Source organism: Bufo bufo, chromosome 4, assembly GCF_905171765.1.
Source record: "Bufo bufo chromosome 4, aBufBuf1.1, whole genome shotgun sequence".
In the NCBI taxonomy this organism is placed as follows: Eukaryota; Metazoa; Chordata; class Amphibia; order Anura; family Bufonidae; genus Bufo; species Bufo bufo.
In genome coordinates this window covers 629,829,003-629,844,240 of record NC_053392.1, presented here as the reverse complement: position 1 = coordinate 629,844,240, position 15,238 = coordinate 629,829,003, and the positions used below count along the sequence as shown (strand labels likewise).

At 48.6% G+C, this 15,238-nt stretch overlaps 1 protein-coding gene across 1 annotated transcript; it reads left to right on the top strand.

The window, feature by feature from the left end:
• The first annotated feature begins 1,642 nt into the window (after positions 1-1,642).
• On the top strand, positions 1,643-7,220 carry LOC120999812. Its single transcript, XM_040430801.1, has 2 exons — positions 1,643-3,818; positions 6,949-7,220. The coding sequence occupies exon 1, from the start codon at positions 2,432-2,434 to the stop codon at positions 3,218-3,220; it is 789 nt and encodes a 262-aa protein (XP_040286735.1). The 5' UTR covers positions 1,643-2,431; the 3' UTR covers positions 3,221-3,818; positions 6,949-7,220.
• Positions 7,221-15,238: the final 8,018 nt, after the last annotated feature.

Genomic DNA, 15,238 nt, shown 5'->3' with positions numbered 1-15,238 from the left:
ACAGTGCCCCATAACAGTGACCTCCATAGTGCCCCCATAACAGTGACATCCACAGTGCCCCCATAACAGTGACATCCACAGTGCCCCCATAACAGTGACATCCACAGTGCCCCCATAACAGTGACCTCCACAGTGCCCCCAAAGCAGTGACATCCACAGCGCCCCCATAACAGTGACATCCACAGTGCTCCCATAACAGTGACATCCACAGTGCCCCCATAACAGTGACATCCACAGTGCCCCCATAACAGTGACCTCCACAGTGCCCCCATAACAGTGACCTCCACAGCGCCCCCATAACAGTGACCTCCACAGTGCTCCTATAACAGTGACATCCACAGTGCCCCTATAACAGTGACATCCACAGTGCCCCTATAACAGTGACATCCACAGTGCTCCCCCATAACAGTGACATCCACAGTGCCCCATAACAGTGTCATCCACAGAACCCCCATAACAGTGACATCCACAGCACCCCCATAACATAACATATCACACTTGGGGTACAGGATAATGACACTGATTATACAACCACCACTAGAGGGAGCTCACTAAATGTAGATTATACAGCCACCGCTAGAGGGAGCTCACAACACAGATTATACAGCCACCACTAGAGGGAGCTCACAACACAGATTATACAGCCACCACTAGAGGGAGCTCACTACATACAGATTATACAACCACCGCTAGAGGGAGCTCACTATATACAGATTATACAGCCACCACTAGAGGGAGCTCACTAAATACAGATTATACAGCCACCACTAGAGGGAGCTCACAACATACAGATTATACAGCCACCACTAGGGGGAGCTCACTACATACAGATTATACAGCCACCACTAGAGGGAGCTCACTACATACAGATTATACAGCCACCACTAGAGGGAGCTCACTACATACAGATTATACAGCCACCACTAGAGGGAGCTCACTACATACAGATTATACTGCCACCACTAGAGGGAGCTCACTACATACAGATTATACAACCACCGCTAGAGGGAGCTCACTACATACAGATTCTGCAACTACCGCTTGAGGGAGCTCACTACAAACAGATTATACAGCCACCACTAGAGGGAGCTCACTACATACAGATTATACAGCCACCACTAGAGGGAGCTCACTACATACAGATTATACAGCCACCGCTTGAGGGAGCTCACTACATACATATTATACAGCCACCACTAGAGGGAGCTCACTACATACAGATTATACAGCCACCACTAGAGGGAGCTCACTACATATAGATTATACAGTCACCACTAGAGGGAGCTCACTACATACAGATTATACAGCCACCACTAGAGGGAGCTCACTACATACAGGTTATACAGCCACCACTGGAGGGAGCTCACTACATACAGATTATACAGCCACCACTAGAGGGAGCTCACTACATACAGATTATACAGCCACCACTAGAGGGAGCTCATTATATACAGATTATACAGCCACCACTGGAGGGAGCTCACTACATACAGGTTAAACAGCCACTACTAGAGGGAGCTCACTACATACAGATTATACTGTCACCACTAGAGGGAGCTCACTACATACAGATTTTATTACAAGACCCGGAGGCTCATATTGCTATTCTCCTTCTTTACTCTGACCAATAGCAGCAAAGAACAAATAAAAATATTGAAACATGTCATCAGCCCCTCCCCATAGTCTCTCTATAACAGGCCACACCGCCTGCAAATCCTCCTCTTTCTTTGCTGCTGACCGCAGAGATAAGTAGTGCTTTGTTACTGTTTTTCTCATTATGTCTTACTGATGATTTTATATTCTTTGGGAAATTTGTCTTGATTTGTTTTGCCCCTTGTGGGGCTATTTGGGGGTGCATATAGGTGATATTCTACTGTGCCTGTTAAGTTTTTACTTTTCCCCCTATCTTATGGTCTCTTTTGGGGTCTCCTATTGGTGGTTCGGTTCCCAGGACGGACATCTTGTTCTCCCTCTGGTTCTCCCTCGCTGTGCCCTCTTCTGTTCCCCCCCTCTTATCGGGCGGCTCTTTTTCCCGCCGCCGCTTACCTCAGTGCGGCCGCGGCTGCGCTCTCTTTCTTCCCGGCAGGCGCGCCCGAGATCTCGCGAGATCTAGGGCACTTCCGCTTTGTGCGTCTTCTCGGCCTGGAGCTCGGCTGCCTCGGTCCGTCCCTGGGTGTCCGGTTAGGTTTTTTCTCTTACAGCGATCCCCTGTTACTGGCCTGGGGCAAATCCCCTTCACCAGTTTCCTTCTCCCCAGACGCTCCTGTGGCTGCCGCTTGTTCTATTGAGCGGCCATTGTTAGCGTTTTTCTTTCTGTGTGGTTGAGACTGGGTTTTTTAACCCTGTCTTCCCTCATACCATAACTGGCTAGATCGCCTATTATATTATACTAAGGCAGTACCATTATCAGTACACACTTGCACAGGCCATCATGCCTAAGAATGTGCATACTGGCCAGGGCCCTGCAGCAGAGGACGTCCCTCTGGTGGAATTAACCCCTTCGGGGGAGGATGGCCATATCCCGATCCCTGGGGATCAGACCATTGATTTTCAAGCGTCGCTGTCCAGCGCCATTGCTGCAGCCATGGGTTCAATGACCTCGGTCATTTCCCAGACTATCGCTCAGGCCCTAGCTGCCCATCCAACTACCTCTCAGTCCCCGCAGCCCGTCATGGTGTCCTCACCCACCGGGCCAGGGCCGTCTGCCTCCAGAAAAAGAATTCAGAAAGGTGATGATGTTCCCACCAATGTTGGCGCGCCTGGTCCGCGCAAGAGAGCCCGTACGCGTCGGGCAGAACGCACGCGCAACTGGAAAAGTGCTAGAGCACTGCAGGAGATGGATTCCGACTCTGATATCGGATCCGAGGAGGAGGCTTTAGATGACGCCTTTGAGGAGGCAGAGGAGGACCCATCAGGGGTCATGGAGGATAACCCCCTACCTGGATGTAGCTCCCTATTGTCTGCTGCAGACGGTATGCCTGCACCTTTGACGGATCCCTCTGGGGAACCATTGTTCGACCCAGATTCGCTCCACCACCCCCGCTCGGCTGAGTGGTTACCATTGGAGCACGTCTCCAAATATTTGGAGGCTAGAGTGCGATGTCCTCTTTCCAAAGAGGCTCGCAATAAGCTTAGGGCGGAGTGCCCCAGACCCGTCATCCCTAACAGGGTGTGCGAGACTCCAGCGGTCGACCCCAAAATGACGCAGTTCCTCGCCTAATCTGGTTGGAACCCGCGTAGGGGTCTGGAGTCGGCGCTACGATCCTGCCAGGACAAACTCCTGGACATATTTGGCCCGCTAGCTAAGCTTTTCGACCTGGCAGAGACAGCTAAAGCCGAGGACAAGCAAGTTGACCCGCTGGAATTGCGCGAATGGGTACAGAGGGCCATTTGCATAGCAGGGAACGTGAATACGTCCTTGGCTATAGAGAGGCGAAAGGCCATCCTCTTCAAAATTGAGCCAAAGCTGTCAAACCTAGCTCTGACGGAGGCTGGAAAGGAGGCCCAGGGCCTTTTATTTGGTGAACCATTCATTAAGGACCTAGGGAGGTTTGTGGGGGCTTTCACGGCCTTAGACAAGGCCCAGTCCTCCATGAAGCGAGTTTTTCACGGTAGGGTCTCTACCAGGGCCGGCAGCTTCAGGGGCCGCCTGTCCGGCCGTGCCCAATTTCAGTCCCGTGGTTCGGGCCGAGGCTCCTACTCCCAGAGGTCTTCATTCCAGGAGCACAGACGAGAACAGTCTTCGTTCTTCCCTTCACGAGGAAGCTCCTGGCGTCCAAGAGGATATCGAGGAAATCCGTCTTCTAGACGTCCCTACGGTGAGTCTACCAACTCATTTCAATTCTTTAAAGGCTTGTGTAGGGGGCAGACTACGTCTTTTTTCCCCAGCTTGGTCCCACATCACCTCGGACCGTTGGGTCCTTTCCACGGTCAGGGGTTTCCATATCGAGCTGACGTCCTCTCCACTATCCCTCCCACCCCCGCACCCGGCGATACTCTCAGCGGAGAACCGCATGCTGGTCGACTCAGAACTGTCGGACCTGGTCCGCAAAGGAGCCATAGAACCGGCTCCGATGTCCCCGGGCCTGATAATCAGCAATATTTTTCTAGTGGCAAAAAAGGGGGGCCAACTTCGGCCTGTTATCAATTTACGCGCCCTCAACGCGTTCGTCAGATACCGCCATTTCAAAATGGAGGGCATCCATCTCCTTCGGGACCTCCTTCAGATGGGCGATTGGATGGTCAAGCTGGACTTGAAGGACGCTTATCTTACTGTCCCAGTAGAGGACGCGTCCAGGAACCTTCTCTGTTTCTCTTGGCAGGACAGGATTTGGCGATTCACGTGCCTCCCGTTCGGCCTATCTTCAGCTCCCTGGTGTTTGACCAAGCTGATGCGTCCGGCTATGGCGTGGCTGCGCAGTCGTGGAGTTCGTCTCATCGTATATCTGGACGACATTCTGATCATGGCCCAGAATCGGTCAGTATTACTGGATCATCTTCGCTGGACCATGGATCTTCTGTCAGATCTGGGTTTCCTCCTCAATCAGGAGAAGTCTTGCCTCACCCCGTCTCACGTGATGGAGTTCTTGGGGTTTCTGGTGGATGCCACGGCAGGGACGCTCAGCCTGCCTCCGGCCAAGGTTCGGTCCATACGGAAGGAGTTGTGCAAAGCCAGGTCGTCTACCCAGATCCCTCTACGCCATCTAGCCAGGATCATAGGTCTGCTGGCCTCATCTATCCAGGCGGTTTTCCCAGCCCCGCTTCACTACCGGGCTCTACAGCGCCTGAAGATCTCCCACCTTCGGGCGGGGGCTTCCTATGCGGATTGGATCTCGCTGGACGAGGAGACCAAGGAGGAACTATCCTGGTGGATCCACAATCTTCGTGCTTGGAACGGCAAGGCGATCTTCGGCCATCGTCCGGATTTCGTGGTAGATTCGGATGCCAGCCTGTCGGGCTGGGGAGCTCACTGCGAGGGGATCACGACCGGAGGCGGTTGGTCAGAGGCCGAGGCGGGATTCCATATCAATGCGCTGGAACTGTTGGCTGGATCATTTGCGATCAAGAGCTTCACGAAGGACACGGCCAGATCCTGCATCCAACTTCGCATGGACAACGTGTCAGCGGTGAGGTACATCAACGGCATGGGCGGAACCCGCTCCACCATCTTGTCTCGTCTGGCGAAGGATTTCTGGGACTACTGTCTAGACAAGGAGTTGGTTGTTTTGGCGGAATATCTCCCTGGCGTCCAGAACATTCATGCGGATTGGAGCTCTCGGTATCTTTCCGATTCCAGCGACTGGCAGTTGGATCCCGCGGTGTTCCGTTCCTTAATGTCAATTTGGGGTCCTTGCTGCATCGACCTATTTGCTTCCCGTCTCAACTCGCAACTACGACGTTTTTACAGTTGGCGCCCGGACCCGGAAGCCGAAGCGGTGGACGCTTTTCTGCAGGATTGGTCCAGAGATCTGCTTTACGCGTTTCCTCCATTTCAGCTGATCCCCAGGACCCTGATTCAGGTGCGACGTTATTCAGCGGATCTGGTGCTACTGGTCCCATTTTGGAACTCCCAGTCGTGGTTTCCGCACCTTCTGGAGATGATGATAGAGATCCCGTACCTGCTCCCGACGTCTCAGACTCTCCTCCGAGGTCCGAATCACCAACTACATCCTCTTCTCCTAGACGGATCTCTGCGCCTGCTGGCATGTCGGATTTCAGGGGACCCTGGGAGGTCCCAGGAGTTTCGGGAACAGCTAGAGTCCTCTTGGAAAATGCGTGGGCCCCTGGCACCAGACGATCTTACAGATCGGCCTGGGGATCTTGGGCTCGCTGGTGCGTGGCTAGGGACTTGGATCCCGTATCGGCACCTGTGACGGAGGTCTTGCATTTCCTTTCTTCTTTATTTGACCAGGGCAAGGCTTACCGCACAATCAGCCTGTTCAGATCGGCTATTTCTGCCTCTCACCAAGGTTTTGATGGTACCCCTGCGGGACAACATCCTTTAGTATGTCGCCTCCTGCGCGGTTCTCGGATGTCTCGTCCTCCAAGACCTAGATTTTCTGCCACGTGGGATGTGTCTTGCGTCCTTTCTTTTTTGTCTTCTTGGCCTCAGAATACGGACCTTTCCCTTCGGCAGCTGTCGGCTAAGCTCGTCACTCTCTTTTGCCTGATCTCCTGCAAGCGTGTTTCAGACGTCCGGGCTTTGGACTTTGATGCACGCTCGTACACCCCGGAGGGGGTCTCTTTTGACATCTCTAGGAGGACTAAGACTCACATCCGTTCGGTGGCTTATCCTGCTTTCCCGGCTTCACCTTCACTTTGCCCAGTGGCCTGCCTCAGGGAGTATGAGGCTCGCACTTCTCCGCATCGGTCACGTGAGTTCCCGCATCTTTTCCTTTCGACCATTCGTCCTTTTGCCCCAGTGACCACTCCCACGCTGGCTAGGTGGATGAAGTGGATCATGGAGCTTGCGGGCGTAGATACTTCTGTTTTTTCGGCGCATTCTGCTAGGGGGGCGTCTGCTACCTCTTTGGCGGTTTCTGGCGCCAGACTGGAGGACATTTTGAAACTGGCGGACTGGTCCAGAGTCTCCACGTTCAGGGAATTTTACTTCCGTCCAGGTCCTCACGTTTTTTCGTCAATTATTGAGAATTTGTCTTAACTTTGAACTTGCAATATGAGCCTCCGGGTCTTGTAATAAAATCAGGTGATTTTCCTATTTCATGACGTAAAGTCATGATTTTATTAAAGACACGGAGGCGAGTATTGCCCACCCTATGTTTTCCCTCCCTATGTGAGTTTTAAAATTGGAATGATTTTGATTGTGTGTCATTTGCATATTGATTTAACTCTATGAGTTTTTCCTGAGTAGGTTTGTCGCAACCATTTGTTTGTGAATACGATGCACCAATTTGCTTCTATCATGGCTCTGTTTTCGCCTTTTTTCAGGTTGAGATCGGTCAGTTCCGTGGTGTCCTTTGTTCTACGTCCTGGTTCGGAGGGTCGGCAGTTCGGTTCCAGCCGGTCATGTGACGTGGACAGCTTCAGGAGTTTCTTCTAGGTCGTTCCTGGTGTTCCTGTTCGCTTCCGGATGGATGGCGCTTTTGTTCCCAGGCTGTTCCGGTTCCTGGTTGGCGGTTCGATTGGGCTGTTCGGTTCGAATTTACAAAGAAAGAGGAGGTTTTGCAGGCGGTGTGGCCTGTTATAGAGAGACTATGGGGAGGGGCTGATGACATGTTTCAATATTTTTATTTGTTCTTTCCTGCTATTGGTCAGAGTAAAGAAGGAGAATAGCAATACTCGCCTCCGTGTCTTTAATAAAATCATGACTTTACGTCATGAAATAGGAAAATCACCTGATTATACAGCCACTACTAGAGGGAGCTCACTACATACAGATTTTGAAACCACCGCTTGGGAAAGCTCACTACATACAGATTATATAGCCACCGCTTGAGAGAGCTCACTACATACAGATTATATAGCCACCACTAGTGGGAGCTCACTACATATAGATTATACAGCCACCACTAGAGGGAGCTCACTACATATAGATTATACAGCCACCACTGGAGGGAGTTCACTACATACAGATTATACAGCCACTACTAGAGGGAGCTCATTATATACAGATTATACAGCCACCACTGGAGGGAGCTCACTACATACAGGTTATACAGCCACTACTAGAGGGAGCTCACTACATACAGATTATACTGTCACCACTAGAGGGAGCTCACTATATACAGATTATACAGCCACCACTAGAGGGAGCTCACTAAATACAGATTATACAGCCACCACTAGAGGGAGCTCACAACATAGAGATTATACAGCCACCACTAGAGGGAGCTCACTACATACAGATTATACAACCACCGCTAGAGGGAGCTCACTACATACAGATTCTGCAACTACCGCTTGAGGGAGCTCACTACAAACAGATTATACAGCCACCACTAGAGGGAGCTCACTACATACAGATTATACAGCCACCGCTTGAGGGAGCTCACTACATACATATTATACAGCCACCACTAGAGGGAGCTCACTACATACAGATTATACAGCCACCACTAGAGGAAGCTCACTACATATAGATTATACAGCCACCACTGGAGGGAGCTCACTACATACAGATTATACAGCCACTACTAGAGGGAGCTCATTATATACAGATTATACAGCCACCACTGGAGGGAGCTCACTACATACAGGTTATACAGCCACTACTAGAGGGAGCTCACTACATACAGATTATACTGTCACCACTAGAGGGAGCTCACTACATACAGATTATACAGCCACTACTAGAGGGAGCTCACTACATACAGATTTTGAAACCACCGCTTGGGAAAGCTCACTACATACAGATTATATAGCCACCGCTTGAGAGAGCTCACTACATACAGATTATATAGACACCACTAGTGGGAGCTCACTACATATAGATTATACAGCTACCACTAGAGTGAGCTCACTACATACAGATTATACAGCCACCACTGGAGGGAGCTCACTACATACAGATTATATAGCCACCACTGGAGGGAGCTTACTACATACAGGTTATACAGCCACCACTAGAGGGAGCTCACTACATACAGATGATATAGCCACCACTAGTGGGAGCTCACTACATATAGATTATACAGCCACCACTAGAGTGAGCTCACTACATACAGATTATACAGCCACCACTTGAGAGAGCTCACTACATACAGATTATACAGCCACCACTTGAGAGAGCTCGCTACATACAGATTATATAGCCACTACTAGTGGGAGCTCACTACATACAGATTATACAGCCACCACTAGAGTGAGCTCACTACATACAGATTATACAGCCACCACTGGAGGGTGCTCACTACATACAGATTATATAGACACCACTGGAGGGAGTTTACTACATACAGGTTATACAGCCACCACTAGAGGGAGCTCACTACATACAGATTATATTGTCACCACTAGAGGGAGCTCACTACATACAGATTATACAGCCACCACTAGAGGGAGCTCAGTACATACCGATTATACAGCCACCACTAGGGGGAGCTCACTACATACAGATTATACAGCCACCACTAGAGGGAGATCACTACATACAGATTATACAGTCACCACTAGAGGGAGCTGACTACATACAGATTATACAGCCACCACTAGAGGGAGCTCAGTACATACCGATTATACAGCCACCACTAGAGGGAGCTCACTACATACAGATCATACAGCCACCACTAGAGGGAGCTCACTACATACAGATTATACAGCCACCAATAGGTGGAGCTCACTACATACAGATTATACAGTCACCACTAGAGGGAGCTCACTACATACAGATTATACAGCCACCACTAGGGGGAGCTCACTACATACAGATTATACAGCCACCACTAGATGGAGCTCACTACATACAGATTATACAACCACCACTAGAGGGAGCTCACTACATACAGATTATACAGCCACCAATAGGTGGAGCTCACTACATACAGATTATACAGTCACCACTAGAGGGAGCTCACTATATACAGATTATACAGTCACCACTAGGGGAAGCTCACTACATACAGATTATACAGCCCCCATTAGAGGGAGCTCACTACATACAGATTATACAGCCACCACTAGAGGGAGCTCACTACATACAGATTATACAGCCACCACTAGAGGGAGCTCACTACATACAGATTATACAGTCACCACTAGGGGAAGCTCACTACATACAGATTATACAGCCACCATTAGAGGGAGCTCACTACATACAGATTATACAGCCACCACTAGAGGGAGCTCAATGCAGCTGATGATGATGCTTCATTTTTTTGCTGATCTTCCCCATTAAATCTAAACTAATGCCCTTTGGATATTTCTGTTAGCAGATTCATACTCATCATTCTGTGTATAATGTCTCCTCAGTCCTGTGTTTCTTTGGGATCATCTGCTCCGGCTTCCTGCACTAGCTGCCGTGAAGGTGATGGGGATACAGGTGTCTTCTCAGCTGGAAGCAATCATCTTCTCTGTGCAGGCTCCTCGGGAACAGAAGCCGCCCCTGTGCTGCAATGTTCTGCACACATGGATTCACTTACATGTCAGTCATGTTACATGGAGGGTCGGATTCCTGCAGTTCCCTGTGTCATGTGTATAATCGGGACCACATCTGCCTCTCGCTCCTGAACATAAAATGTAAATAATGTCAGACATAGAAAAATATATCATCACTGGCTGTCACACAGCATGAGCTCTGTTACATTGTACGACTGTCAACTAAACCAGCTCATCGCCAACAGGAACCAGGGGAGTATAATGGACCTGTCTGCTGGGGCAGTTCATGAGGTTTGGATGGATCTTCTCACCATTGCCAGATGGTAAATTAGGACTTTTTGGGTAAATCTGGTCCTATGACCTTGGATAGATATTTTGCTTGTCATGGTTATAGAGCTTCTTCTGACACCTGGAGGTAGGATGACTAGATCTACATCGAGTGAAAGAGTAGTTGCTCCCGGTCCCATGTCTACTGGGAAGCGGAGGGATTTTTTGGAGAAGAGGGGGGACACACAACAAGACAACTTTAAGGTAATTAACCTCTCCCAACATGTTTTGTCCTCTGTAGATATATCAGTTTTGGAAAAAGGTCTTACTTTTTCCCCTTGTGCCCCTTTTGATCATTTTACAGTGATAAAGGATCTGCATATTTTTGCTCGTTTACTGCTTCTTAAAAGGTGGCATCATAAGGAAGGGGATTCTGGGATTTTTATTACTAATAAAGAACAGGAGGCTGTGCGGACTCTGGAGGATCTACTGGAGGAAAGTGAACAGGCAAGGAGTAATGAGATACCTCCATCAATTAAATGTAAAATTCCCCCTCTCTCCTTATGTCCTTCCATTGATCTTTTTGTGAAACTGGTATCCAGAGAATTTGTGGATAGTCCCACGTCGGTGTCCAGGGACAATTTGTCTAGAACACAATGTCAGAGTTTGAAAAATCTGTCTAAGCTCTCTGACGTAGTGTTTAAACCCTCAGACAAGGGGGGTAATATTGTGGTTTGGCCCCATTTATTATATGAAAGGGAGGCTTAAAGACAATTAAAGGATAAAGAATGCTATAAAAAATAAACTTTCAGTCCATTAAACTCATTTGAAGGAATCATGAGGCAGATCTTGGATAAAGCCGTGGAAGATGATTTAATATCTAAGCCCCTATATGATGCTCTGATTGTGAAGGAACCCACTATACTGACACCGTACCTTTTACTGAAGATCCACAAGAATGCAAAAGTACCTCCAAGTAGGCCCATCATCTCTGGTAGTGGTAATCTGACTGAGAAGGTACTTGGATTGACAATTAAAAAACATAGTGGCTAATCTCCCTTCTTATATACAAGATACTACCGATTTTCTGCGGAAGATTGATGGGATCCACCTGGAGGAGGATATAGTATCGGTGACATGTGACGTAGAGTCAATTTACACCAGCATTAGGCACCAAGATGGTTTTCAGGCGGTAGAGTTGTTTTTGAAAAAGGAAAATATGGATGATCGCAGAAGGAGGTTCCTAGTAGATTTGTTGGGTTTTGTCTTAACACATATTTTTTTTATATTTGACGGGTTCTTCTACCTACAGGTCCAAGGGACCGCGATGGGGGCGCCTTGTGCGCCCTCATACGCTAATCTGTTCCTGGGGCTGTGGGAGAGGGACCTGTACCTGTCAGATCGACACACATTGATGGCCCGCTATTTTTTGGGCGCAGTACATCGATGACGTGTTCTTGATCTAGCAAGGGGAAATTCGTGATCTGCGGGAATTGTTTGTATTGTTGAGGAACGTAAAATTGAAATATAAATTTGATAAGGATACCATCAAATTTTTGAATTTACAACTCCGGAGGGGGCAGATGGTTCCATCTTGACAAATGTGTTCAGGAAACTCTGTGAACTCTTATTTATATGCCTCTTCGTCTCATCCTCCACAGATGATTAGATCATTTCCAGTTGGACAGTTTCTACGGGCGCGTAGGATATGCTCTACTGATAGATAGCATGTTTGAACAGCATGAGGATGATCTGAAGCAATATTTTTTCAACCGTGGATACAGCCAACGGTCTATCAAGGAAGCCCATAGGAGGGCAAAATCGTGTTCTCGTCTTGACCTCTCATACTCCATGACATGGAAGTCCAGTGATAATAAAGTGAGATTTATCACAGATAGATGGTCTCAGATGAAGGTTTGGTTGGAGAAATTTTGGCTACTCTTATTAACGGATCCAATTGTTGCAAAATATGTTGCTTCAGGGCCTTCGATGGTGGCAAGAAGATCTATGAATTTGAAAGATCACTTGGTAAGGAGCTTTTATACTAAGCTTTTCCCACTCATTTTCCCTGGGGTTAGAAAACCCAAATGGGGTTTCGCACCTTGTGGGAGGTGCATGGTTTGCACCAATATGGAGAGGTGCACGGACTTCTGTGACGCCACTAGTGAGAAGGTTTTTCAAATTACGCATCGCTTGTCTTGCTCCACATGCCACATGCCCATGTCCAAAGATATATGTGGCTCTCACTACAAGGGAGCTGAAGGTTAGAGCGCGTTCGGGATATTTCACCTGCTACCGATGAAAGAGACAAGACTAACCTGAAACCTGTTGCTAGACATTTTAAACTCCATCATGCCTGCAACCCCAGGGTTCTGAAGGTTCGGGGAATAAATTGTGTACCGAAAAATATTTGAGGCGAAGATATCTCGAGGAAACTTGGCCAATTGGAGTGCAAGTGGATTTGGAAATTAAATGCGCTACGTCCGAATGGACTGAATGGGTTCACTGGTTTTTCATCTTTCTTATAGACATTCCTCGGGTCAGCATACGCCAGTTGTTTTTAATTATGTTTTAATTATAGATTGATATGCAATTATGTTTTAAATGGTAATATAAAATTTATAATTTTTTTATTTTTGTGTTATCACTGTATGCAATTCACACATATCATTATCACCTTTATTAATTGATGTTTTTAGGCTCGATCCCATTGTAATCCTGTGCATTTTCCCTCTTTCATCATATTAATTGATTATACTTTTTTTTATTTTTTTTATATTTATTTGTTTTGTAATAATTTCGTATTAGTTATGGTCTAAATCAATTATATTTTGAGCGGGGTAATGCCAGGCCTGCGCATGTGTAATAATCCATCTGATTCCGCCGGTATCTATCCTGCGATGATAGTATCGCGAGATTGCCGGTGCCATCATGTGACCTGATACTAGATTACGTGACTGATTCGTCACGTGACGTGTTACGTCACATACATGCGGCCAGCTCTGTATGAGCCTTGGGATTCAGGTGCACATAATTATGTATTTGACAAGTGATTGGTGTCTGAGTATTTAGTGTGTGTTCTGCAGTAATGATGCCAGCCCCAGACGAAGGTTCGCCGAAACGCGCTTTGGGGTTGGCGTCATCCCGGAGGAGGCACACTATGGGTAATTGATTCTGTCCTTTACATACTTGTTGTAACGGTCACGTCCACACACACACAGGGGGAAGGGTAGTGACCACTGCGCTCCACCCTCACCCCTGGCCCTGCCTACTTGCCTCACGAGTCCTGATGACAGGGGACAACTGGACGACTTACTTAGGATACGTGCAGGGAAGACAGACAAGACAAAATACGGAACATGAATGGACCGGGTCAGAACCAAGAGAGCTACGCAGTACAAAGGGTTAAGCAAAGAATGGTCAGGAGAAGCCGGGGTCAAATACCAGGAGAGCAGAGAAGTACAAGAGGAGTCCTAAGAGAGTAGTCAGGTGGGAGCCGAGGTCACAATACCAGGACGGATGCGCAGTACAGGAGGAGCAGGCAAAGGTGTCACGGCCATGCCCATGACCGTGACTTCTTTACCGCATGCAGTTGCCTGCGGTTTTGTATGGGTGTTCAACCACGGGTGAGGGCCGCTTGTGTGTGGCCTCACTTGTGGTTGCCGCGGGCAACTAGTGTTGTATTTAGCAGCAGAGCAGCCTGAGCGTCGCTAGGCAACTTGCTGCCCTGGCATGCGGTCACACCTGACTTTCTTTATGTTAGGTGTGTGTGTTGTGTGCACGGTGTATTATGTATTGTGTGCACTTCCCCTTTATGTGTCTTTCCCTTCTGTGGTACTGGAAGGGTTAACTTCCTTCCCAGTGTGTGTGTGATGTCACTGGGTGTGTCCAACCCTTGGGTGTGGCCACTTGGGCCTATATAGACCCTCTCTTTAGCAGGGCTCAGTAGGTTGTTTCAGTCTTGCTAGCTGGAGCAGCCTCCTGTCTTTTCTATCCGCCTGTGAGAGCCACCACTGTGCTCATAAGTTTAAGTTTAGCTAAGTCTGTGTGATGTTCGGTTTATGTTTTCCTGTACTATTTTGTGCTGCCATGTATCTGGGTTCCGGTGTGTGGATGAGTTTGTGCTGACTTCTGTTTGCTATTTGTGGACTTCAGCTTTCCTGCACACGGATCCAGTCAGCAGGGCTGTGGCAGGTGGCTTGCATTTGTTCCCCTTTTCCCAACAGCTTGGCCAGTGAGACTCCTGCTCCTCCGTGCCTAGGAGGAGTAGGTCGTCTTACCCTGACTCCTAGCGCAGGGACCGGACGGAGGGTGAATTAGGGATCCGAGGTTCCTGCGCATGGGTCCTTCTACCTTTAAGGTCGGCCCATGCAGTTAGGAGTTAGGGTCAGGGTAGGGGCGCTGTTAGGAGGTGACCTGCTCCCTATCCTGTTCTCCTGGCTGAGCAGCCATAACATCACCTGGCACGCACGGCTGAGGATTTCCCCCATCCTCAGCCGTGACAAAAGGATCGTCAGGAATTCAGCAGGAGGTAAGTACGCCAGGAAAGACCAAATCACAGGTGGAACCTAAATTAACAGGCAACCTGTGGCCAGCAGGCTGCCTGTATTTATAGTGGGGAGTGAGGGTCATGTGACGTGGCCAGCGTCACATGACCGACAGACCAACCAGTCGAGCACCGAGTGATCAGCTCGGCGCTCAAGGCAGACTTAGGAGCAGGGAGCCACCCAGCTAGTAACGCCGCCCTGGGAATGAGGTCAAACACAGATCCTCATTCCCAAAGCTAAGCAACAGTTCTGCGGATAATGGGGGACCGAGTGCACCTTCGGAACCCCGTTACACTTGTATTATTTTTTGCACTTTAACTTGGATTTAATCTTGTTGGATTAGTATGAATTGTTACCATTGTGCCCCCTTC